Source organism: Scardinius erythrophthalmus (assembly GCF_964197995.2).
Source record: "Scardinius erythrophthalmus genome assembly, chromosome: 2".
NCBI lineage: Eukaryota > Metazoa > Chordata > Actinopteri > Cypriniformes > Leuciscidae > Scardinius > Scardinius erythrophthalmus.
In genome coordinates this window covers 47,971,868-47,996,571 of record NC_138222.1, presented here as the reverse complement: position 1 = coordinate 47,996,571, position 24,704 = coordinate 47,971,868, and the positions used below count along the sequence as shown (strand labels likewise).

The 24,704-nt window shown below is 36.6% G+C and overlaps 2 protein-coding genes across 3 annotated transcripts; both read left to right on the top strand.

Moving 5' to 3' along the window:
* On the top strand, positions 1 to 19,239 carry tesk1b (testis associated actin remodelling kinase 1b). Its single transcript, XM_081392294.1, has 11 exons — positions 1 to 177; positions 493 to 931; positions 6,553 to 6,674; positions 8,395 to 8,443; positions 11,132 to 11,278; positions 11,477 to 11,559; positions 15,399 to 15,489; positions 15,686 to 15,769; positions 16,342 to 16,428; positions 17,202 to 17,304; positions 17,886 to 19,239. Exons 2-11 carry the CDS (start codon positions 731 to 733, stop codon positions 18,920 to 18,922), a joined length of 2,004 nt encoding a protein of 667 aa, XP_081248420.1. The 5' UTR covers positions 1 to 177; positions 493 to 730; the 3' UTR covers positions 18,923 to 19,239.
* An 848-nt stretch (positions 19,240 to 20,087) lies between these two features.
* Positions 20,088 to 24,381, top strand: LOC308706726 (uncharacterized protein). Of its 2 annotated transcripts, none has more exons than XM_081392537.1 (7): positions 20,088 to 20,155; positions 20,277 to 20,397; positions 20,846 to 21,006; positions 21,260 to 21,477; positions 21,565 to 21,754; positions 22,974 to 23,083; positions 23,690 to 24,381. In XM_081392537.1, the coding sequence occupies exons 1-7, from the start codon at positions 20,098 to 20,100 to the stop codon at positions 24,191 to 24,193; spliced, it is 1,362 nt and encodes a 453-aa protein (XP_081248663.1). In that variant the 5' UTR covers positions 20,088 to 20,097; the 3' UTR covers positions 24,194 to 24,381. The 2 variants fall into 2 exon arrangements, with proteins under 2 accessions (XP_081248663.1, XP_081248664.1); XM_081392538.1 differs by having other exon boundaries at positions 21,565 to 21,733; positions 23,690 to 24,320.
* The last annotated feature ends 323 nt before the right edge of the window (positions 24,382 to 24,704 follow it).

Sequence of the window (24,704 nt, the reverse complement as noted above, 5' to 3'; positions counted from 1 at the left end):
TCCTGCGACTTACATACACAAATGCCAGTAGGGGCTCCCCGTTTAGTCGCTTTCAAAATGAAACACGAGGGGAGTTGAGCAGTCGCATCCGAGAATTTTAGGAAATTTACAAAAGACTGAAAACTGGAAGGAGGTGAAGCGAAGACTCGATAAGTTTATACCTGTAGAGCTGCGCAGGTAAGCTGGGTTGAATAACGATAAACGACATGGTGGTAAATGTAAGATATTGATTGTAAAAAGGTTACTTTAAAATGATAAATAACGGTATAAAATATAGTTTTAGATAGCGCGTATGGACTCATTTTCTATGTGAAATGTTTTCTCCGCAGTCCGACTGTAGCGGAAGATGTACACTATCATTTACACTAGTTCAACTTCACCAAACATACTGACGCAAGACTTGCTCTTGAAAACACACTTTAAGCAGACATTGATCAGATTATATAAATATATCTGTCGTTGACATCGCTTCTCATTTCTTATCTAAAACAGGAATGTGATGCATTACTGAAAATGAGGCCAGACATCAGTATGGAGGAAGCGACGTACGAGACCTGAAGATCGGTCACGCGCCAGACGCGCAACGGGGATTTGCGTGTTGCTCTTCTTAACTTGATCGAAAGGCGGGACACTTTTTACTGCCAAAAAATTACAGTGACCTCGAAACTGGAGTGTTGCGTGACCGTCAGAGATATGTAAACGCTCGTGGTAGAATTTAGAGTGCGCGAGAATGTCATTCGGGACCTTCGTTATGGACCAAGATGACTTGGACCCGGAGGCTTCAGATTGTCTTATGCACGGGATTCACGGAGCGCACCGGGCCAGGCCGTCCTCTTACCGGGCGCTGCGCAGCGCCGTGTCCAGCCTGGCGCGAATAGATGACTTTATCTGCGAGAAGATCGGCTCAGGTTTCTTCTCAGAGGTTTTCAAGGTAAATATTTGTCATGCTTGTCTGATGATGCTTTTTTTGCACATTGCACGTGCTGCATAGGCATAGCAGAGTGTCATAAATGAACATTTTATGTAAAAAAAAAAAAAAAAAATGTTTGTTGGGTCATTTTTGTTATGCAGAATATTTGTTTATATCATACAGTAGGCTATGTATTAGTCTTAGACTTAACTTAGTATATTGAACGGATGCCTTTTTTGCCTTTTCACTTTCCACCAGCATAATCTTATATGGTATGCTACTACTAATATTAATATCTGCAATATTTTCTAATTGCAAAAGCCAGGATTTAAATGAAATGCATTTATTCGTTTTTTGTAGTAGTTGGCTTGTCTACAGTAATACTGTTTGGTAAAATTACTGAAATCTGTATTGTATTATCAAAAGGTGTTAAAAAAAGGTCTTTATTGATAACCTTAGGCTAACCTAATCCCTGCGCAATTACTAAATTCTACTCTTTATTTCCATTCTGTTATGTTCAATCCTGTTCATTCACTTATAATAAATTAAGTTCCTAAGCTAGAGCAGAGCATATTTGTAGTATACACTTGTATGCAAGTTCTTAATTAAATGAACATTATAGAGCTCAAAAGGTACTACCTAACGGAAATGATCCTGTTATAAAGTGAGTTTTTGCAACTGTAACCATTTTCACTTCAAGCTGACTTTATGATTGTGCCTCCAGGTTTTGTAGCCCTGTTTATTTATGGCCCATTTCACATTCTCAATGACTGATTTAGACAGACAACCAATTTATGAACCTCTTTGCAAAATTCAGATGATAACAACAGTCTTCACATTCTGGCTGTCCTCTTCCTGCTAGAGAAAAGGGGTCGTGACCTGTGTAAGGACAGTAGGTCTGTGTTGGTGTGAAAGTGGATACCCGTTGACAAGGTGCGCAGGTGTGCTGGAAACTCTACTCCCGTGTTTGTGTGCGTGCATGTGAGACCGAGACTGACAGAGAGAGAAGAGACCTAATTAGCATCCCTCATAGTTCACCCTGCAGGCCAATTTACTGACCAGACTCCAAATATGGCAATAACTTCCTGCCGGTTATTGCCTGCAAGAATGTCATTGCTGATTAGGTCAATATATATGCAAATATGTGGTCGCTGCTTTTTATTTCTGTTTGTAGTGCAAGGGTTATGAAAGATGTAAATATGACATGTGTAATTATGTACAACCTCAGTTAATAGTCCACAGTTATAATAATTTTAGTTTGTTTTCAACAGGTTCTTTGAAAAATGGCCTACAACAATACTATTGAGCAATCTTGCAGTGCCTGTACCTGTCGTGACAGATCCTTCAGGTGCTGTTTTTATTTTTCAAAGACTGTGTCAACAGTAAGAACTTGCAAAAAGTTGCTTTCGTTCTCTTCTAATTGTTTGGTCAGAAAATCCTTTCTTGCATTGGTTCGGATAATGGCTTGTTGTTATTTGGTTGACTAACTACTGCAGTTCTCTGCCTTTTTCTGCCTACCTTGATAAACCCAAAACAAGTGATGAAAGATGAGATAATTTTGCGTTTCTCTTGGTTTGATGCTCACCTCATTGTGGGATCAGCAGGCTTTCTCATTTTAGGCAGTGCCAAGACGAAATAGCTATTTATGTGAGATTCCTCTAAACAAATATGATGGAGGTGGAGAGCAAGAATTAAATCATTTGACCTTTTTTTCTGTCTGCCTTATAACTCGCAAAAAATAATCATTCAACATGGTTTATTTGCTTTAAAACCCCTGTGTGGAAAATACACAAAAGCTCCAAAATGTATTTGGATACTTAAAAATAGGCCAACATGAATGTCAATGCATTAGATGCCATTTGTTTAAAAATTCCAAAACATTTTGGAAAGTTTGCAAATGATAAAACATTCACATTACATTTACATTTGTAAATGACACTTATATCCAAAGCAACTTATGGTGCATTAAATGTACAGTACATGCTGTATCAGCGCATGCATTCACTGAGAACCAAACCTATGAAGCTGTTTTGCTAGCACTGTGCTCTACCAGATAAAAAGTCAAGATATGCAAAAAGAAAAGCGAAGGAAAGGTATAGCATCACTTGTTTTCTTTGGGGGACAGTTTTCTTATTGGATGAATAACGACGCAGAGTTCTCAATGGAGATTTGGGTTCTCTTTTTAATACCTTTACCTTTGAGCATTGTGTTGAGGTCCTTGTATCGAGTGTGCTCATTAAGTGTTAGTGTGTTCCTGAAATACAGTAATGAGTCTGGTGACTGCACGCTGATCTGCTTTTGACAAAGGGGTGATGTCACGGCAACGCGTCTTGGGTTCTGTAAATTAGAAAAGACGCTCATCGATGGGATCTGGTTCCCTCTTGGTGTCACGCGGTTTAAAAATGGGCTCTCTTCCATTAAAAATAGATATGAAGAGTGTGGTTAAAAGTACACACTGGCAACAGGGTTTTCAGTAGAAGGGGATTTGCGAAATGATCATTAAAGACATGTTCTCATTGGTCAGGCAGTTTGAGGTTGTAAACAATTTGCAAGCTAGTTTTGACATGATTTCGAAAGCCTGAAGTCCCCTTTTGGTGCTTCCCTTTTGCATTCTCTCTCTCTCCTATTTTCTCTTTCTATTCTTGTTCTTTGGTGTCTCTTGCTAGTCAGGGCATGCATAAATGTCAAGCTCTATTGCTGCCTTAGAGCTCCTGCATGTTTGTTTGAGTTTGCGTATGTTTTAAATATCAGTGCAGTCTGAACAATTTGAAGTCTATTTGTGAATGCATTTTCATACATTTTGCAGGTGTGTGTTCGTGATATTAAGCTTTGGTTGGAGGGTGGTTAAAGATTTCTGCTCATAACCCAAAAGTTCTAGGTAGAAGTTTATCTCTTGTGTTGCGGTTAGGGTTAGGGTTTGGTAACGTAAAAACCTAAAAAGTAACTTTGTCCTTACATGAAATGTTTTCACTTTGGATCAAATGTAGGGCTACACAATATATATATAAAATAAATATATATAAAATATTTCATCATGGATGTTAATTTCCTATTTTTACATTTAGATGTGTAGCAGTGTTGGATGAGTCAATCAAAAGAAACGTTAACCTTTTAAAACACTAATAATTTAACACTGCGAAATGAAGAATAAAACATTCTTATTATAAAATTGAGATGCCTAAATTCGCGCATTTAAAATGATTGATCTTATGTTTTGTTACTTTTTTTAATTTTTATTTATTTAGACAAAATAGTATAGAATTTAAATATCTGGTATTTGGTTATCTGCCATTTCATTAAAAAATATAGGCTTATAGGTATTGGACAGAAGTTTAATATCAGTGCATCCTTAAAAATGCCTCATAGGTAAACTGGGTGTCAATGCCAGTGTCTTCTTTATACTAACGTTATTTGAATGTAAAACAAATTACAGGATAATGGTAAGCTTCCATCTGTGGAAGCTGTGAAGAAGGAAAATGTCGTGTGTGTCTGATAATGTTTTAGGGCCTGTTAAGTGCTCTGTTGGGTCTCTGGCAGTGTGCTTTGGTGTGTGAGTGGGTGGAAATGATGCTCTGTTAAGTGCTGTCTCAGACCACCTGTCTAAACTGCAATATGAGAAGTATGCTGCTGATAGAAATTCAATTCATCATACATACACACTCATCCAAACTCTTATACCTCTGTTTTTCATGCACTCAACAGCATATAAAGCAACCGCATTGTTCATTCAGCAACTGTTTGCCTTGTCACGTGTAGTGCAAGTGTGTGTGTTTCGTGTATTAAGAGTGTGCAGGGTCCATGGAGACGCGACCTGGCAGGTAGTGCACATGCTCTAAGTGTGATACATTACGCAGGGACAATTATGTGGACAACCCCTGTTAAAATTGTGCCCCCCCCCCAATCCCACGCACACCTCTTCTGCCTCTCAAAAACAAATGCTGTACAGCTAATTTGATATGCATGGATTCTGTCCTCATAGAATTCCATGGAAAGCTCCACAGAATTTGAACAGCTGTCATTCACAAAGCTCTATACAACCCCTACCCCTTGTTTGCTTGAAAAGAAGACTTTCTCTCAGTTGCCTCAAGGACCTCAATTCTCACTGCACAGATATTTTTATCACTGGATGCCGAAATGCATATTATGTGTGTTTAAGGCGTCTTCTGTATCCATCCCTGAGAATTCACTGTTTACCTTTGATAAAAGCAGTGTATTGGACACACACCCTCAGATGTGCGAGCAATCGTTCACTCTCCATCATTCTAGCTGCAGGGCTGAGTTTTTAACAGATAATTTATGGATTTTAAAGTTTCCAGCTATTGATCTTCTTGAGACTCATAAAAGCAGATAATGGTGCTCATTGTTATCATGATATCTTAGCCTGCACGCTTTGGCGCTGCAGACAAGTTCAGCCAGCCAGACGGCACGGCACAGGTTTGGGTGTCACCATTCAGGGATGGGTTTCTGCCTTTGCTTTATTAGAATGTCATATTGCTTTTGTATAGACATTCAAAGATGAAGAACACACTTGATGCAGAGAGTTTCAGCCCTTGAGGGAAAATCTTGCTCTGGGTTACCTTTTTTTTTTTTTTTGGAAAATGTCTGTCATCGAGGGAACATGTTCAGACAACATTAGACTTAGTCAATAGCATATTTTTTTAATTTGTAGTGATGAAACAAGACACGCATTATACTTTCTGCCCCATAAATCTTTTTTTTTTTTTTTTTTTGTTGCCATGAACCATAACATAATGGTTCTCAGTTCAACTGTATGTGTGTTATTGGGGCTGCTACTTCGTCCAGATATGGACCAGACAGCTTGAGGATGCAAATCTCCAGCTTGAAATCAAGCAGTGTGTTGTGGGTCTGTTTCGTATTTCCTTTGAGATGTGACCTGATGAGCCACTCCAAAAATGGAAAGATAATGAATACATTTTGACTTGTGATGATGTTACTTAAAGGGATAGTTCACCCCAAAATAAAAAAAAATTCTGTCATTTACTCACCCTCAAGTTGTTCCAAACCTGTGTAAATGAAAGTTATTTTTTAAGAATATGGGTAACCAAACAGTTGATGGACCCCATTGGCCTCCATAGTATAGAACATTTTTTTTCATGGAAGTCAACTGTTTTTGGTTACAGACCTTCTTCAAAATATCTTCTTTTGTGTTCAGCAGAAGAAAGAAATTCATACAGGTTTGGAACAACTTGAGGGAGAGTAAATGATGACAGAATTTAAAATTTTGGGTGAACTATCCCTTTAATGTTGTCCGTTTTAACCAAGGAGTTTACATGGTCAATGTCACAAATTTGCCTATATTTGATTAGTAACGTACAAATAGTACAACATCTGTTTCTGTTTCATTTCTTTGTTTTAAAAAATTCAACTTTAAAACTTTTTTTTCTAAATTTTAGATTCTAAATTTTCGATACAGACTCAACTCTATGTCCTCTTGAGTGCAGAGAATGTCTCCTGCAGCCAGGGACTTTGAAGTGTGGGATGAATCAGAAGGCTGTGTGTGTGTGTGTGAGGAAGAGAGAGAGAAAAGGGCCAGAGATCTCTGTCCAGCTGCCCCAGACATGAATAGACCTCTAAAGTCTGTCTGTGACACAAGTGTTTTCTCTCGCTCTCTTTCTCTGAAGGTGCAGCATCGTATCACTGGGCAGGTGATGGCTCTGAAGATGAACACCATGGCCAGTAACAGAGCCAACATGCTGAAGGAGGTACAGCTGATGAACCGCCTCAGACATCCCAACATACTCAGGTCTGCAACACCTACATCTACATTCACTGACAACAGGGCTGGCTTACACTGAATGTTCACAATATACATGCAGTGGTGATTTGGCGATTAGATTTCATAAAGAATGTGCTACTAAAATGTTAATTTTATGGAAAAAATGTCTTTCTTTTTAACCGTTTTTCTGTTCTTATTGCATTAAACTTGCCACAATAGATGTTTTATATGAGGGTTTCTCTGATTGGAAAAGAAACATCCTTTTAAGCCATTTTAAAGAAAATACATGCATGTATTTTATTCAGCAAGGATACCGCAAATTAATAGTAAAGACTTGATTTGAAATAGAATTTTCTATTTCAAATAAATGCTGCTCTTTTGGACTTTCTATTCATCAAAGTATCCTGAAACTGTGATCTTTTATCACCGTTTCCACAAAATGATTGAATTGTTTTCAACTTTGATAATAATAAGAAAATATTATTGCACCAAATCAGCATATGAGAATGATTTCTGAAGGACCATGTGACACTGAAGACTGGAGTAATGGCTGATGAAAATTTAGCTTTGCCATCAATATATTTTAAAGTCTAATTTATTTCTGTAAAGTAATTATAATATTTCACATTATCTGTATTTTTGATCAAATAAATGCAGCCTTGTTGAGCATAATACTATAAATGTTTACCTATTTTACTGGCCCCAAACTTATTTAAAAAATGTATATATCGAACAAATATCGAAACACAAACCCTTATACATATCTATTAGTTTTGTCAGTTCTTTTAGTTGTGATAATGCAAATTAAATTGCATAATTATTTATGCAAAACATTAAGTGTATTATAATTAAAAGTGCTGTAATCAATTTCAGCCATTTTGATCATTTTTGTCAGGCTTTGCCACTGAGTTAGATTGAACCCCATCACTTCAAGCACATTACCATTATAACCATCTGGTACCATCTGTACCATGGTAACACCTCAGTACATGTGTTGTGAGTTATTTGGTAAATAAAATCACCAGTCTCCGGTCTAATGGCTCTCATATGTACTAACACAGCCTAAAGTCAGGGCGGAAAGAGAGTTTCCAACTAGATGTTTGTTCATTTTTATGAATTTCCAAGTGTTTCTTTGAATAATTCATTAATTTAGTTCTCATTTAGAAGTTTTATCCATTCTTGCCGCTAGAATGTAAGCATTTTTTGTTTTAAGTCCAGCTTACCTAGAGGACAAAGTCTGTGCTGCTGGGCAACAAACACTGCATTGTATGAGAACATGAATATTAATGTCACAGGATGGTGGCTTTTGTCTTGGTCATGCCTCCATAATGGCAGCCACTGTTTATATAGAGTAAAATATTGAATTGGAAGCTGGTGAGTAAATGTTTGACACTGTATGCGGAGGGAACAACACATTGTTGTCACCTATGAAATACAAATATATTAAGCTGAAACTAATCCCCACATCAATGGTGTGTTTGTTTACATGTGCCAGGGCAAAAAGTCTAGGTTCTTTTGTCTGCTTAACCTGCACCAGCTTGTGTGGTCTTGAGTGTTTGAATTAAATGCATGTCTGTGTGTGTGTGAGAGAAAGTGTGTTTACATGCATGCTTAAGATTGCCTTCAAAATGCAGGTGTTCCAGCTCACATTCTTGAGATGGGTCACTCCTGAAGGAACTTGTTAGCACTTTCTCCTGTTTTTTCACCCCAACACCCTTACCCTGTTTCTCTGTGTGTGTCCCATCAGGTTTGTGGGAGTGTGTGTACATGAGGGACACCTTCATGCCCTGACAGAGGTAAAGTAGTGAGTGTTATGATACACACAGATACACTTGAGCACAATTTGTCAAAGCTAATGCAGCGATAATCTAACAAGCATAAAAAAACAACACAAAATTGTTGAGTGAAAAAACATCTGTATTTATCACTGAAGTTATGGTTATCTGTACTTTTCCAAATTGAACGATATACAATACCATTCCAAAGTTTGGGATGTGTGTTATTTTAAATACATTTCAATACATTTTAAAATGTAGTTTATTCCTGTAATATAGGAATCATTTATTTTGCTTTATATACTTCATATATTGCAAAAGTTACGCATGATGCTCCTTTAAAATGTGTTTAAAACAAAGTATCTTAGGAGACAGTTTGGAACAGCCTTGATGTCGGGAAGGAACCCTGACTCCCTAAATAGCCTTTTTTTTAGGTATAGGGATAGGGATTACTTCTTTTGATACAGTTTAATGTGCAGAGACAACTTTAATATTCATAACTTTAATAATTCATTGGTTTACTTGAGGTACAGTAGTAGCCAAAAGTGATGTTCAGAAGTGGGATATTTCTTTTTAATGGCCCTACAATTTTGTATTAAACCATCAAAATATAAGGAAAATAATTTATATTATTATATATATTTTTTTAAATATAAATTTATCTGACAAAATTATTTGGCAAAAAAAGCAAACTACAGTTACAGGTTTTACTTTACTATACAAAAATATTTTTGTATGAATTTTGTAGGGAAAAAAAAAATATATATATATTAGGGCTGTCAAAGTTAGCGCGTTAATAACGCGTTAACGCAAAATCATATTAACGGCACTAATTTTTTTAACGCGCGATTAACGCAGCGCGTATTTTCTGTTTGACCCGTGGCCCAACCCCTAGTTGGAGAAATGGAGATACACAGTGTTGCCAACTTGGTGACATTGCAGACCCCTTTAGCGATTTTTTTTCCCTTCAACAAAGCGCCCAAACCTTATTTAGTTTCTGAGAATCTACCGGTAATGCCGGTACTGCTCTCTTAGCACGCGCGCGCGCCTCTCTCTCTCTCTCTCTCGCTCTCTCTCTCTCTCTGCGTCTCGCGCGGAGGAGCAGCTCTTTAATTCACAGATATTATGTTGCTTCTCTAATTTTACAAGTATAGCCGAAATCAGAGCACAGATATTGTCTTTATCTTATGTGTATTTGATTTCACCAGACGACGGCTCGATTATCAGAATTTTTGTGCAGATTAACTTAACATCTTAGAAGGAAGAGCTGGTTATGTCTTAATGGGTCGCGTTTCAGTCACCATTTCAAATTCATTCCGTTGACAACAGAAACAGTAAAATATACCAATGAAAACATTTTTATTGAGAATTTAGCTTCATCAAAATGGGCACAGAGAGAGACAAACTACAATGTAATAATAAATAATTAATGTAGCCTACATTTAGCATTTTTAGAAGAGCTGCCCCTGTCATGCAAAAATCTAATCATGTTTGTGTTAGTAAATTGCTCAGTGCAAAGAAAGAGAAGTAATGGTAACCTGGCATTTTTTTGTTCTTTCTACATGTCTAATAGACATGAACAAGTTCTTTGAAAAACATCTATGACCTTTGAAACATGTCTCCTCCTTATGCTCTATATTGACTATGGTTTCAATAATAAACATACATTTGCATAAAGCATCTATTTATCCATGCCCACGTTGATTAGAGTATTAGTATTAATTTAAGGTACATTTAGAACAAATAAAAAAACGTGCGATTAATCGCGAGTTAACTCATGACAATCATGCGATTAATCGCGATTAAAAATTTTTATCGATTGACAGCCCTAATATATATATATATATATATATATATATATATATATATATATATATATATATATATATATATATATATATATTAGGGCTGTGAAACGATTTATTGCGATTAATCGCATGCATAATAAAAGTTTATGTTCACATAATATATGTGTGTGTACTGTGTATAATTATTTTCGATATATATATATATACACACACATGCATGTATATATTTAAGATTTATTTATTTATTTTTATAAAATATTTATATTTATATATAATATAAATTATATATAAATATATATACAGTATATACATACAAATATTTTTTAAATCTATACATGCATGTGTGTGTATTTATATATACGAAATAATTATACATAGTACACACACATATATTATGTGAACATAAACTTTTATTATGGATGCGATTAATCATTTCACAGCCCTTAAAAAAAAAAATATATATATATATATAGATATACAGAAATCAGCCAAAAATTATGCCCACACAATTTAGCATGTTTCATTGCATAAACGACACAAATATAACAGTTGACTCTATGCACAACTACACAATATGCTTACGGTCTTAAGGTCTTAAACATTTTTCAAAACAATCTTAGCTGAAATGTGTGTGTATGATGTAACGTGAACAGGGTGATGAGCATAGTTAATATTAAACGTTCAGTTTGTAGCACCTGCTAATCAATTGATAGCATTGTCATTTTTCTTATTGAAGTATCAATATCCCACATATAGTTTCATGGTTTAATTATTAGATTGACCTGTAGGAGTGTATGGGGATACTTTTGAAATGTATTATTTTTCTTAGCCTCTTATGACTCAGAAATGACATTCTTCACATTTAACATCAGGTAATGTTTGACCTCTGTGTGTATTGTAGTACATTAATGGCGGTAACCTGGAGCAGCTGCTGAACAGTGACGTGTTCCTGTCCTGGTCTGTGAGAATAAACCTCAGTCTGGACATTGCCAGAGGACTGCAGTACCTCCACAGCAAGGGCATATTTCACAGAGACCTTACGTCAAAGGTACACACACTGGAAGGGTGTTTATTCCAGAGACTTTGTGTCAAAGGTGTATATTCTGGAGACTTCACACTGGATGCGTACTGTTCACAACACAGCCATTTTAAGCAAATGTTTTTGTAAAATAATAAACACAAATACACGTTAAAGAAACATAAATGTTTATCTTTCGCTCTGAACGTGTTTTTTTTTGTTTTGTAGAACTGTCTGGTACGCTGGGAGAATGGGCAGTGCAGTGCTGTGGTGGGGGACTTTGGCCTGGCAGAGAAAATTCCTGATCACAGGTCAGTAAATTGCATCTTCATAACTCAAGAGATAAGATTAGATATATACCACACTCTTCCAGAGAGGGAGATGGAGGCAGCCAAAGAAGGATTGATGAGCTTCCATTTTCCCATGAAGCACTTGTGTATAAATAGGTGGAGAGTAAATGATTAAGAGCATGTGATGTAGTCAGCACATCTTCAGGTTTGTGCTGCCTCTACACAATCCAGCCCAGTCATGTCCTGTTGTTGTTTCAGTGTACACAGAGCTACACGTGTAAATTAAATAGATGTTAAATACCTAAGATATGCTTGGGTTATGATGTTGACTTTTACCCTTAATGACCCAGGTATCTGTTCACACGTGACGTGAGGCATGTACAGTTAATGCAGGAACAAACACACGCACAAACAGTTCATGTAGACGCTCGGCTAGAATAACAATGGGGAAAAATTCAAACGCCCATTAAACCCAACTAAGGTTCAAACTCATGACTCTAAAGTACAAATAACAATTACTACATATTAAAACATATTAAGACTTCATTAATGCATGCATACATTATAGTATTTCAATTTAAAATATATATATAAAAAAGATTATCCAATTCCAAACACTACTATTAAAAAGGTTTGAGGTCAGTTAGAAGGTAATAAGAAGAAATTAATACTTTTATTCAGCAAGGGCATATTAAATTGATCAAAAGTGATCGTAAAGACATTCATGATGTTACACAAGATTAATTTTTGAAAGAAATACTGTTCTTTCTAACATTCTGTTCATCGAAGAATCCTTATAAAAAAGGAATCTCGGTTTCCACATAAATATTAAGCAGTACAACTGTTTTCAATATTGATAATAATAGGTTAAAAATTTGTCTTGAGTAGCAAGATCAGCTTATCACAATGATTTCTGAAGGATCACGTGACACTGAAAGACTGGAGAAATGATGCTGAAAATTCAGCTTTGCATCACAGGAATAAATTACATTTTGAAAAATATATTAAAATATAATTTTAAATTGTAATAATATTTTACAATATTACTGTTTTGACGGTAATTTTGAATAAATAAAGGCCCGTTCACACCAAGCACGATAACTATAAAGATAACGATAAAGATAACTATACATGCGTCCACACCAACGACCGATAACGGTCTTTTTAGAAGCACGCGCGCGCGTGACCGCGCAGCGGTTTCAAAGTAGCGAAAATGGATGACCTGCTAGAATGGATTCTGATTGGCTGTCAGTGTTTTATCATTTGACAGCTGGAAAAAAATCGTTCTGAAAGTGATCCCAACGATATCGTTCCTCTTATCTTTATCGTTATAGTTGTGGTGTGAACTCTGTTATTCTTTAATATGGAGAACGATTTTTAGAATTATATCTTTATCGTTATCTTTATAGTTATCGTGCTTGGTGTGAACGGGCCTTAAATGTAGTCTTGGTGAGTATAAGAGACTTTTTAAAAAGTCTTTCCAACCCTAAACTTTTGAACGGTAGTCTACCTACGAAGAGCACTTCAATATTCAGAAATCATATTTTTGAGAAATCGGATTGTCCATGTATTGAAGCCAATATATGACCGTCCACAAGGGCATGGAAGCATATAAATGATATACATTATTCTTTCAAGAAATCACTCCCCTGAGAATTCCTAGTGTGAGGATGGCTGAAGACTTTAATTGTGCAGATAAATGTATGCTCCTGGCAACTGTTCATGATACTGTTAAGTGGCTTTTAGGGAGGTAACTTGGCCCTTACCAGCACATCAATTAGATTTGAGGCCTTTTATACACAATACGAGGGGGGCTTCAAAACCTATTTTAAAGTGGATTGGTTAACAAAACCTTTTTTTTTTTTAAGTTTAACCTAAAGAAATGAATAGTGCTTTTGAATGGTGTTTTTTGTTTGTTTGTTTTTCACTTCAGAGATTGAAATTTTACGTGTCGTTGTGTTGAGTTTCTATTACAAAATAAATGAATCCTGTCTGACCACTAATAGTGCATTCTACAATGTTATTAATAACTGAAAACTGTTGCTTTTGTGAAATGACTGTCATGTTGGCCAGCACAACATAAACAAAAAATGACTGCTTGCACCTTTTAGTAAGGGATTACTTTTAATGATATTCCAGTGCTTTTATATTTGACCTGAAACTGTTTGGCCAGTGCAGACCACCGTATGTAACAGTTAATCCATGTATCCTGTGGATTAACATTGCTTTTAGTGAAGCACTCATGCTGCGACATATTAAAGTGATTTGCTGCTTGTGTAATCCATTCCTCAGCATAGGGACTCCGTCTAAACTTATGTTTGAGAGCAGAGGTTTGTACTGTAATCTCTGTTCAGCTTTCCTTTAATACACGGTCTCGGCCTGATGGGCTCGCGGATGTGTACCACAAGAACATGGTGTGTGTGATGTAAGTGCCATCAGAGAGCTATTTCTGTTCTGCCTTGGCCATCTTAGTGTCTTTTGTAAGAGAACGCCATGGTTCAGAATAGCATACTTCTCTTATTTTGCAGTATTTATATTTACTGTGCATGGTATGCAATTACACTACCGTTCAAAAGTTTGAAGTCAGTAAAAAAAAAAAAGGTCTCTTATGCTCACCAAGGCTGCATTTATTTGTTCAAAACTACAGTAAAACGGTAATATTGTGAAAATTGTTTTCAGGTTTCTTTGATGAATAGAAAGTTCAATAACAGCATTTTTTTAAAATAGAAATCTTTTGTAACATTAAATGTCTTTACTGTCACCTTTGATCAATTCAACGTATTCTTGATGAATAAAAGTATTAATTTCTTCCTAAAAAAATCTTCCTGATCCTTGAATGGTCGTGTATAACAGTTTACTGCATGAAGTACTGGCCCACAATGCAATGGGATTGACTTGACCCTCTCTTTCCAGTATGATGAATAAACTGGAATTCTGTTTGATTGAAAAAACAAATGTTTAGACTTTTTTTTACTAAAATGTAATTTAAAAATGTAATTAGATGCCACTTGCTCAATTAAACACTATTTGAAATGTGTATTGTGGAATAATGCCTTCTGTTTTGCTTACTAATTTAAACCGTATAGAGTATAAAGTAGTAGTAGTAGTAGTAGTAGTAGTAGTAGTAGTAGTAAGCCAGTGCTCCATTCTGAACATATCCAGTGTGTGTACATGTGATGTCAGTCATCAGGGACATGTTTCCGCCCCTGCATTCCTGTTTATTTTAATGATGACAGAGTGTGTGTGTGAGAGAGAGAGACGGGAAAAAAGAAAGACTGCAAGCAAACTCACAGTTGGGCTTAACCCTATTTTTTCAATGTTGGTATTTTTTTTTTTTTTAAATGTTATGTAATTCATATTTTAGTGTGCTTGCAAATGCTTAGTTTACGCGTAAAACCACAAGTGTTTGTATATCTAAAAAAGTCCGAGCACATTGCTAAACGAAGGCTTTTTTGAAAGCTCTCCTAAAAAGGACAAAGTATTTCAGCAGTTTGCTGTGGTAGATTCCCTCACTCTGACTAGCCCAAATGGTGTTTACACTGTGATACATTACTCCATTTATCTCCCTCTCTTCCCTTGTCTCCACTCTTCCCCTCTCCGTCTATTTATGCCAGTACACAGTCCCAGACCAAAATAAAACTGAGGAAGTGTCTCTCAGCAGTGTATGAGTGTGCCAGCTATAATTAAGATCTTACAAGGCCTTGTTTTGTTTTATTTTTATACATACATGCACACATAATCATGCTCTGGGTTAATGGACTGGGGGTTTGTGGGTGTTAAATGTGGAAATGGAGGAATTATAAAAAGATTAACAACTTGTATGTTCCCTTTAAGTATGTTTTCCCTTTGTCTGTTTTCAGCGATGAGGCAGGGAAAGAGAGCTTGTCTGTCGTCGGCTCCCCCTACTGGATGGCTCCGGAGGTGCTCCGAGGAGAGCACTACAATGAAAAGGTAGAAAACACTATGATTGATTACCCACATACAGGCCAGAGTCCTTTTAAATGGCTGTTTCACCCACATTACTAATCAGATTACTGGTATTTCACAATATCAAATGCAAAGTTAGTGCCGTCATCCTTTTGATTGAGAATATTGTTCTGTATTGTAATGTATAGATTTTAGAGACTCAAAACACTGTTTTATACAGGTGGATGTGTTTGCCTACGGTATCATTCTCTGTGAGATTATTGGCCGGATACAAGCGGATCCTGACTTCCTCCCACGGACAGAGGTGAAAAACTGAACATGCTCAGATCAAATGCTTTTGCAATTTAGAATCTTTTTAGACACTCTTTTGGAATTTGTATTTAATGAAATATATTTAAATAATAAGACGCGAATGTTTTTGATATTTTCCCCTTTATTGCTAAGTGCTTTTATTCCTGAATTGCAGATAAAGTATTTTATTGGTCGATATCTGTTTGGTTCACCCTTCCACCTAGTCTTCGAACGTCAGGCTAACTCCTGTCACCAGTCTCATGTACTCACCTGATTTATGAATATGGATCATAGTTTACTCTGTGTGAGATAACAGCACTGGCTATGAAGCAGTGTTATGCTGAGCATAAAGGGTGTCCAATCATGTTGATAAGTTGAATCATTTGTTGTATTCAAGTAATTTCATTAGTTTTTTATTCATGCTATTACATATAAATCTTTGTTTGATTACTTTTTACAACCAAACACTAAACCAGTCTTTGTCAGGTGATTTATTTCTACAGTACAGCTTGTAATATACAGCTGTGTATCAGCTTTGTACCTTTTTTCTTAAGACTGAAATAAGGTGGTGATTCTATGTTTCAGGACTTCGGTCTGGATGTGGAGGCCTTTCGGCAGATGGTGGGAGACTGTCCACCTCATTTCTTCAACCTCACAGTCATCTGCTGCAGTGTAAGACCTCTTATCTACTGTCATGACAGATCATACATCATCCTCCCCTGCAAATCACGTTTACACGTGCTGTTATGTTCAAGCTACAGCGGGTTTGTGCTTAGTCGAGCAATGACATAATATACATGACATAATGCGTAATCGAATATTTCAAAGATTAAATTCACATCTTTTTGGAGCAAGCGCACAATGCCTGGGCAAATTGTAGTCTAACCATATTACATGAGATACTAACCTCCGCTACCATTGGAAAAGCGTAACCGTCAACTTGGATCATGTGTCCCTTGTAAGCTAATCACGTTATAGCTTTAATGTCATTGAATCACTTTCATTTTACAACTGTCAATCACTGTTTGAGAATACCATAAACAATGAAGATGTAGTGCCGTAGATGGAATAGTCCCTGTCGCAAAATCGTCTTCTACTATAAAAGAGCATTTTTTTTGTTGTTGAACACTCCAAATATAGCTCACTCCGAAATAAATATTTAATCGCAAACACATAAGCATACTGAAGCTTCTCCTCCATTGACATCCATTTAAAAAAACCTATTGTCCATTGACCACAAAATTTTTTCTGCTAATCTTGAAGGCTCGCCTTACAAAGATCTGGTCTAATTCACATGCATAAATGCTGGTTAAAGCCAAGCTACATATGTATTATTCAAGTCTATTAGTCTGACTTCTCAAAAATATGGCCAATTTTAATCAGTGTTTACATGACATTTAAAAAATTCTGAAATTATATCTGTCTGTCTCTTTCTTCTCTCCCAGATGAACCCAGAGAGTCGACCCTCATTCACAGAGCTGGTGGCCGAGCTGGAGAAGAGAGTGAGTGATCAGGAGCAGAGTGAATGTGTAGAGCCTGATGTACAGGGTGAGTCACCAACAACAACAAAAAAAAACATATAGCACAGGGAATGTGTTGCCAGAAGGCTTTTTCTTTTTCTTTTCTTCTGTTCACATTTATGTAAATACTTCACATGCAAATTCATGTCAATAAAATCATGTAACAGTCATAATTTAGTTTTAGAATATTTAAGAAATAAAATATCCTTAGTTTCTATTTTAATAGAGTAAATTCTTTTTTTTCTTTTTTTTTATGGTTACGTTTTAAAATGCAGTCATCAAAAAGGATGTCTAGTCTAATTAATTGAAATCATGAAACTACAATTTAACAACAATTTATTAAAAGTTTAACACAAATTTATTTTTAGTGCCCTATGAAATTTATTTTTCTCCATATTCCATGTTTTCCATTTTATTTAATGGCTTAATTACATTTTAATAATCAAAAAGAATGTCTAATTGAATTAATAAAACTTTAACAATTTCATAATTTGTTTTATTTTTATTAACAAGTCAGTGTGCGTTTCCTCATCATGAAACCATAATTTAATAACTATTATCATAGTGGTAAAAACTGAGGCTTAAATGAGTTTTTCTCTTCCCTTTCAGACCAGTTGTCCACAAACACAACGCCTTTGAGTCAAAAGCATTCTCTAGACATTCCTGCTTACCAGCGTCTCTGCCGTAGCAAGTCAGACGTGCTTCTCCCTCCGTCCCCTCTCCTGACTCAGACCACACCGATGCGCGTCAACCCCTTCTCCCAGCGCCAGGACCTCAACGGCGGTCGCATCAAGCTCTTTGACACCCCCAGCAAGTCTGTTATTTCCCTCACCTTTGCTCTCCCTCCACCTCCTGACCCCAGCAGCCCTGTCTCCGGTGACAAGGGCCCGCCCCATTTTCACAGACGCTGCCAATCACTGCCCTGCACGCCAGAAGACATCCAGTCTCTGCGTGACGCTGGTGACAATGAGAAATGCAAGAATAATAAAAGTGTTAAGGACACGTATTTAAATCCAGCCAATGTAAATATGTTGGACATGGGGAGGGACAGTGTGTTGACCATGAGCAATGAGTGTATTGCTGACCTGTCTAATATTAGCGAGCTTGTTGATGCACCTGTTGAGGATGACAAGGAGAATCTTAAAATGAGAAGTCAAGAAGCTGTAGCCGAGGACTCTGGTCTCCTGTTAGATGTAGAGTTGATGTCTCCAAACAAATCGATGTTTGAGGAGCCTATGGACTGCGCCAGCTCTCCTGATACACTAGATGGCGCCGGCGTTACTTCAACAAAAACCTTCTCCAATGGCTGGAGCACCCCGGTCTCCAACGGACCGCCCTCTTTACCTCCGTTACTAGACACGGACAACAACAACAGCACCATCCCTATAAACCGATCTCTGGGATGGGGGGCTAACAACTCCAACGGTGCCACTACCCCTCTTACGCCTCCGGAACAGGATGAGGTCATATCCTGTCCGGGTTGCTGCCTAGCAGGGATGAGTTTCCCCTCTATTTGCGCACGTGGACCTCGGCAAAACCCCTATAAGAACTTGAATGGCGATGCGGCAGGGAAAAGGCTTCTGTGCAAGGCATTGCCGCCCTCGCCCACAGAGCCGAACATTACTCTGCCAGGCACACGGACATAAATTATAACTGCATGTTATATAGGTGAAGCACTATATTTAAAAAAAGATGCTACTGCTTAATGCGCTTGTACTGCTCAGAAATGTCTTTCTGGAGGGAGACAACTCTGTATTATTGTTTAGACTAGGTGGATCATTTAGTATTCTGATCTAATGTCCTAGTCCTCTAAACTTGAACACTCCCATAGGTTTTAATGCCTTTCTAATGACACATGTTGTTAATATTTTTGTTATTTTTACTATTATTTGAATGGTTATGAAAATATTGAGTTGAGAAAAAATATGTATTATTTTATTAATTACATTAAATGATATGAGCTAACAGGCTGTGTTGTGTCTTTGGAGGATTTGAATCACATTACTTTACATGTCGTCATATGCGTCACATGATAAAATGGCTACTGGGTCTACAGGGTTTTATGAGTCTATATGGAAAAAGTATATAATGTATACATGATATGCTTATTCTATGCACTGTATAATGCATCTACGGAAGGTATGTGGACAACTTTCATCATTGATAATAAGTAATCCGTATTAGAATGATTTCTGAAGGATCGCAGGAATGAATTAGTTAAATATTTTTACATTTAACAATTAGCTAGCTAAATGCAATACATTAAAATAGAAAACAGTGTGTATATATATATATATATATATATATATATATATGAATCAAATAACTTAAATAGCATAAAAGATTTCTTTCAAAAACTTAAAAATAATTACTCTTATCTGTAAGTAAGCTATACATTTTTATTATTATCTGTAAATAGGCTATAAAATCATTCTGAATTATAACATTTATAAATTGTAATAATTTATGATTGTCATTTTTGCTACCATTTCCACCAGAGTGTTTTTTGTTCTCTTCCTCCTGTTTCCTCTGCACGTGGGTTTAGTCCCTGTGTGGTTTTGTGGCATAGTCTAAGTGAAGCTGTGACATCTGTCCTTCTCTCACTTTATCTGCTCACTCACTGAAAAGTAAGAGCTAATGAAATCTCTCCCATTCTTCTGTTTAAGGTAAATCTTTAATATAAAATGTATATCTATAAAATGTGTAATATTAATATCATAATATAAATATGTTGTCGGTCAGCTTTGTACAGATATTATCAGCTGTGGCATTTTGATAAATACAGCGTATTTTCCCCTTAAAATAACGCGCAGGTGTGGGGATGCCTGTCACTGCCCTAAACTTGTTGGAATATTTTTTTCTGTTGATGTTTAATGTAGGTGAGTGTATATTTTTACATTTTTTGTTTCTCTTGCATTCCGTTTGTATGTTTATGCTTTCACGTCTGTGATATAGGTTACACAGGTGCAACATGTTCTTGTTTTCATGTGTTTCTTTTAGAGACTGTGCTCTCTGTCTGTGATGTCAGAGTCCGTACAATAGATTTGGGATGCCATCTTGAGTGGAATTGCCCTGATGCCAACCCTAAGACGACTTACACTGTCCAGACCAAGACACAAGGGTGAGTCTCATCTACACATAGAATTGGTTTAGAAACACATGAGTAACTGAATGACGTGGAAGATTTTGGTTATAGGAGAAATGAGAGTGAGAAGCAGAGAGCAGTAGAGCGCTTGGCTGAGAGGTGAAACTGTGTGTGGTTTAGCAGAAAACCACAGTCAAGCACAATCCGGGCTTATTGCCCCAAAGCTGACGGGCTATTGTTATCGCTTCAGGCACGCTGTTGGTTTCCTCTGAATTAGAATTGAAAAAGAAAATGAGTCACAAACGATCAAGCTCAATTTGCTCGCTCGTTAAAACCATGCCCAGTGGAAGAGTTGCGTTTTTAAGAAAATGGAAGTCAGAAATATTTGTTTGTTTCACACAGTTATGAATGGCCGGATGATCACCATAAAGAATTTTTTTGCATCTTCATAAAGTGCTCTTGATATTGTGTGTTTGTGTTGCAGTGAATCATGGAAAAATGTTTCAGAGTGCATCCAGATTTTCCAGCAAAGATGCGATCTGACACGTGTCTTTACAAACATAGACGGCTACAACTACATCAGAATGAGATCAGAAGATTTTCCCGAGCTGAATGGAAAGCTGCTCTGTGACCCTTTGAAAGACTGTCAGTATTAAACCTCACCATAAATTCCAAAAATTGTGCCAAGCTTGAAGCTTAAAAAAATTGCATTTAATAAACATTGTAAAAAATAAATAAAAAAAAGAGCTACAGAAATGCATTCACTAATATTAGATAACAATGCATGATGGCCATCTGTTGAAAACTCATTTACATAATTAGACAAGAATTACATAAGAATCACAATATGTTGCAATTCCTCAAGATAACCTTTAAAACTTTCTCTCTTTTTTGCCAGCTTCTGCCACATTCAGCCCCCCCAACATTATCATCTCCATGGACAATGGAAGTCTGTGGGTGACGGTACATTTTCCCTGTCTTCCATCCCAAATCTGCACAAGTGAGGGTTATAATGAGGACGAGAAGGAGATGGCTTGCCTCTGCCCCATAAATGACCATAAAAACCTCTTGGCCACAGTCACTCTATACAACAAAGTGAACCTCTCAGACAGACAGGTCCACAACTCTCATCTTTACATCCCTTTAACCCTATTTTACCGTTTTGTTTAAATGGAGAGTTCAGTTGTTTTATTTTTCTTGAAGACACGCACTGCTGCGGTGCCGTTGATGGATGAAAACCCACTCAAGGTGGAATTTGGTTTTCTTCTACCAGGGCAAGTGTACTGTGCTGTGGCCAACTTCACAGCTGAAGGTGTACTGGCCTCCTCTCCCACGAGCCCCCCGCAGTGTGTTTACATACCAGCAAACACTGGTATGCATCATTTCTTCACAGGTGTTTATACTTATTCTGTGGTGTAAAGATGCAGTAAGTGGTGGGTCGATTACTTGCAAATTGCAATCGGTTACTAATTCCAAATTACATGACAAAAATTGTTGTTGGTAACGAAATCCATTACATTACACATTTAAGGTAATGTAATCTGACTACTTATTGATTACTTTTAGATTACTTTTAGATCACATTGATTTGGATAGGATAATCTTGTGCAATACTGATATAAATATACAAAGAGGAAGAAAATATATACCATTCTTTTGTTATCAACAACAAGTGCATTAAATATTACATTACGTCAGGGTTTCCCAGACTGGGGTTTGTGAGTTTAATGAAAAGCTTATCATTAAATCATAATTGTTTTTGAATTAAAATTAATCATTTTAAAATGAAAACAATCCAAAATAAAACACTTACTAAAAAGCATGCACTCACCAGCATGTCGTGTGACCATTAACCATCATCAGAGAACCGTAAACTTAATTTTATTTATTATTATTATTATTATTACCTTAAATTTATTATTGACCTAACTTCTTAACTTAAAATCTCAGGGGGTACTTCAAGTAAATGTATTAGGACAAAGAGGTTCAGCTGACAAAAAATATTTGCATGTAAATATGAAATGACGTGAATTTGCATTTTTAATGTGTACAAAAACCTTCCAAAGACAGTAATACATGGATAAATGACTCACTGAGTGAAAATTCAAATGATGCGTTCGTCAGGAGCTGATTAGATTTGCAATCTTGCAATGTTGAGAAAACAAAAGTGAAATGATTTCCGTAAATTCAGTGATCAAATGCTTTGGCTCTCAGGTTTCAGTGATCGGCTCATGACTAGTAGCTGGTCTGTGTGTGCGACTACTGAAAAACCTTGAAGATGTTTAGCCTATAAAAGCAGTAGAATTTTTTAGAAAGGAAAATTTAAAAGACAAAAAAGTAGGTGAGAGAATTAATGAATTATGATTAATTTACTGCTATTATGAGATTAGCATGCAATTATGTATGATTATGTGTATTTGTAAAAAGTATTTTTTGGAATCTAGTTACGTAATCCAGATTACATGTAATCAGTTACTACCCAGCACTGGATGCAGTACACATTTATTTGCAAGTGTTTGTTCAGCGTTTGTCGGCACTAATGTGTGTGTGTGTGTGTGTGTGTGTGTGTGTGTGTGTGTGTGTGAATGTGTGAATGTGTGTGTGTTCTTCAGAAAGCCTCATCGTCACGATTGTGTGTGCTGTTCTCATTGCTCTTGGCCTAGTGATATTTCTGCTCTGGAGACACTGTGCATCTTCTGAACGTCCCTTGCCCAGATCTTTGGTACTGGATTTTTATATTTCAGCAGTATTACATGAGCATGATTTGCAAGAGTGTTACTGAACTCCTATTTCTACCCTCTCAGTAACTATTGTTTTTATTGAAAACAAAACAGTTCTTAAAACTTCAGGAATCACAAAATCAATTGTGGTTAATTAATTTAATCACTACTCCCAATTTATTTTTATTTTTTTTAGTTTGAAAACAAGCATCTTTGTCAATAATTACAGCTGAAATACCAGAAATATCACAGAAGATGAAAAATGTCACATTTCCAGTTCCAGAAGTGTTTAGTCGTTTTCTTGTAATTTAATGTCAGTGCAATTAAAGACAAAGTATAGTATTATAAATGTGCATTTTTTTTTTTTTTTTACAGATTTAGTGTTATATAGTGCAGAAATGTGTCAGTCTATATTAAGAGTCCACATCAGCACTTTTGGAACCCTAGCCATCCAATCAAATTAGACTTTGATAATAAAACCAGTTACTCAAAGGAGCACTCCAAACCCTTCTAATGCAGATTCAATGCATTGTATTAATTGTTGTTTGTTTAATCTGTCACAAACCGGCATTCAATGCATAAAGTACAAACCATTATTGTGTTTCCAGGCTTTACTTAGAGACCTGGAACTTCAGAAAGACACATTAATTGACTCCTATGAGGCTGCACCACACAACGAGAGCTTTGAGGAGGACCACGTTTCTGTTGTGTCCATCTGTGACTTCACACTCACGGACAACCTGTCATCTTACGTCAACACCCAAAGCCTGGGCAATGGGTATTACACAAGCCCCGTCCTGCACGATCGAGGCTGCGTTGAGGGATCTGTGGAGTCTGGAGATTTGGGCGTAGAAGTCCAAAACAACGAGTTCCATTTGTTTCCATCACATCCGGTTCTAGAAGCAAACGTGGGATGTCCATATCAGAATCAGTGTGACATTCCTCTGAGCTCGGTTCAAGTGAAATGCACTCAACAGGACGAGATGTCAACTGAAGACCCAGAGCGGTATGGAGATGTTGAGATGTTTAAAACTGAATATGAGACCAATAAACAGGGGTCTGAGCTAATTCAAACGAATGATGGTTGTTCTCCAAAGACTGAATACATTTAGTTTGAATACAGGGGACATTGCACTCAAAAATGGAGGCAGATGAACGTGAGCTTTCAGGGGAGAGGTTTAAACAAACTAAATTATTGGAAAAGTCTTGCTTGACGACCCAGTAATGACATTTTAATCCAAAAAAAAAGAATGTTTTGAAAAAAATGTTAATAAAGTAAACACATGGATGAATCATCCACAATCAGATCTATAAAATGCATTTATATAGTTATAATATATAGTTCGAATTATAATTTCTTGTCGACTTTAATAGTATCATATTCTCCATTTTAGTCTAGATGGCTTCTAATGGTTAGGTCAAATGTAGTTAAGCACGTATGCCTTTACTGTAGAGTGAAATGTGTCACTTCTTGCACGTTTCCCATGGTCAAATGTCGCTGACCTGAATCTAACAGTCATTATTATTGCCAACACACAATTCAGTGACTCACTCAAATCAGTAGAGCGCTATAAATCCTTATTCTGTCCGGGTAACTGTGAGTACGGTTTGGTTTCTGTATGG

Excerpts from the sequence above, each read along its gene's own strand:
- LOC308706726 (XM_081392537.1), top strand. The coding sequence starts at position 20,098 with ATGCCTGTCACTGCCCTAAACTTGTTGGAATATTTTTTTCTGTTGATG. Across the intron at positions 20,398-20,845 it reads GTCCAGACCAAGACACAAGG|TGAATCATGGAAAAATGTTT; the intron begins GTGAGTCTCATC and ends TTTGTGTTGCAG. Across the intron at positions 21,478-21,564 it reads TGAACCTCTCAGACAGACAG|ACACGCACTGCTGCGGTGCC; the intron begins GTCCACAACTCT and ends TTTTTCTTGAAG.
- tesk1b (XM_081392294.1), top strand. The coding sequence starts at position 731 with ATGTCATTCGGGACCTTCGTTATGGACCAAGATGACTTGGACCCGGAG. Across the intron at positions 932-6,552 it reads TCTTCTCAGAGGTTTTCAAG|GTGCAGCATCGTATCACTGG; the intron begins GTAAATATTTGT and ends CTTTCTCTGAAG. Across the intron at positions 11,279-11,476 it reads ACAGAGACCTTACGTCAAAG|AACTGTCTGGTACGCTGGGA; the intron begins GTACACACACTG and ends TTTGTTTTGTAG.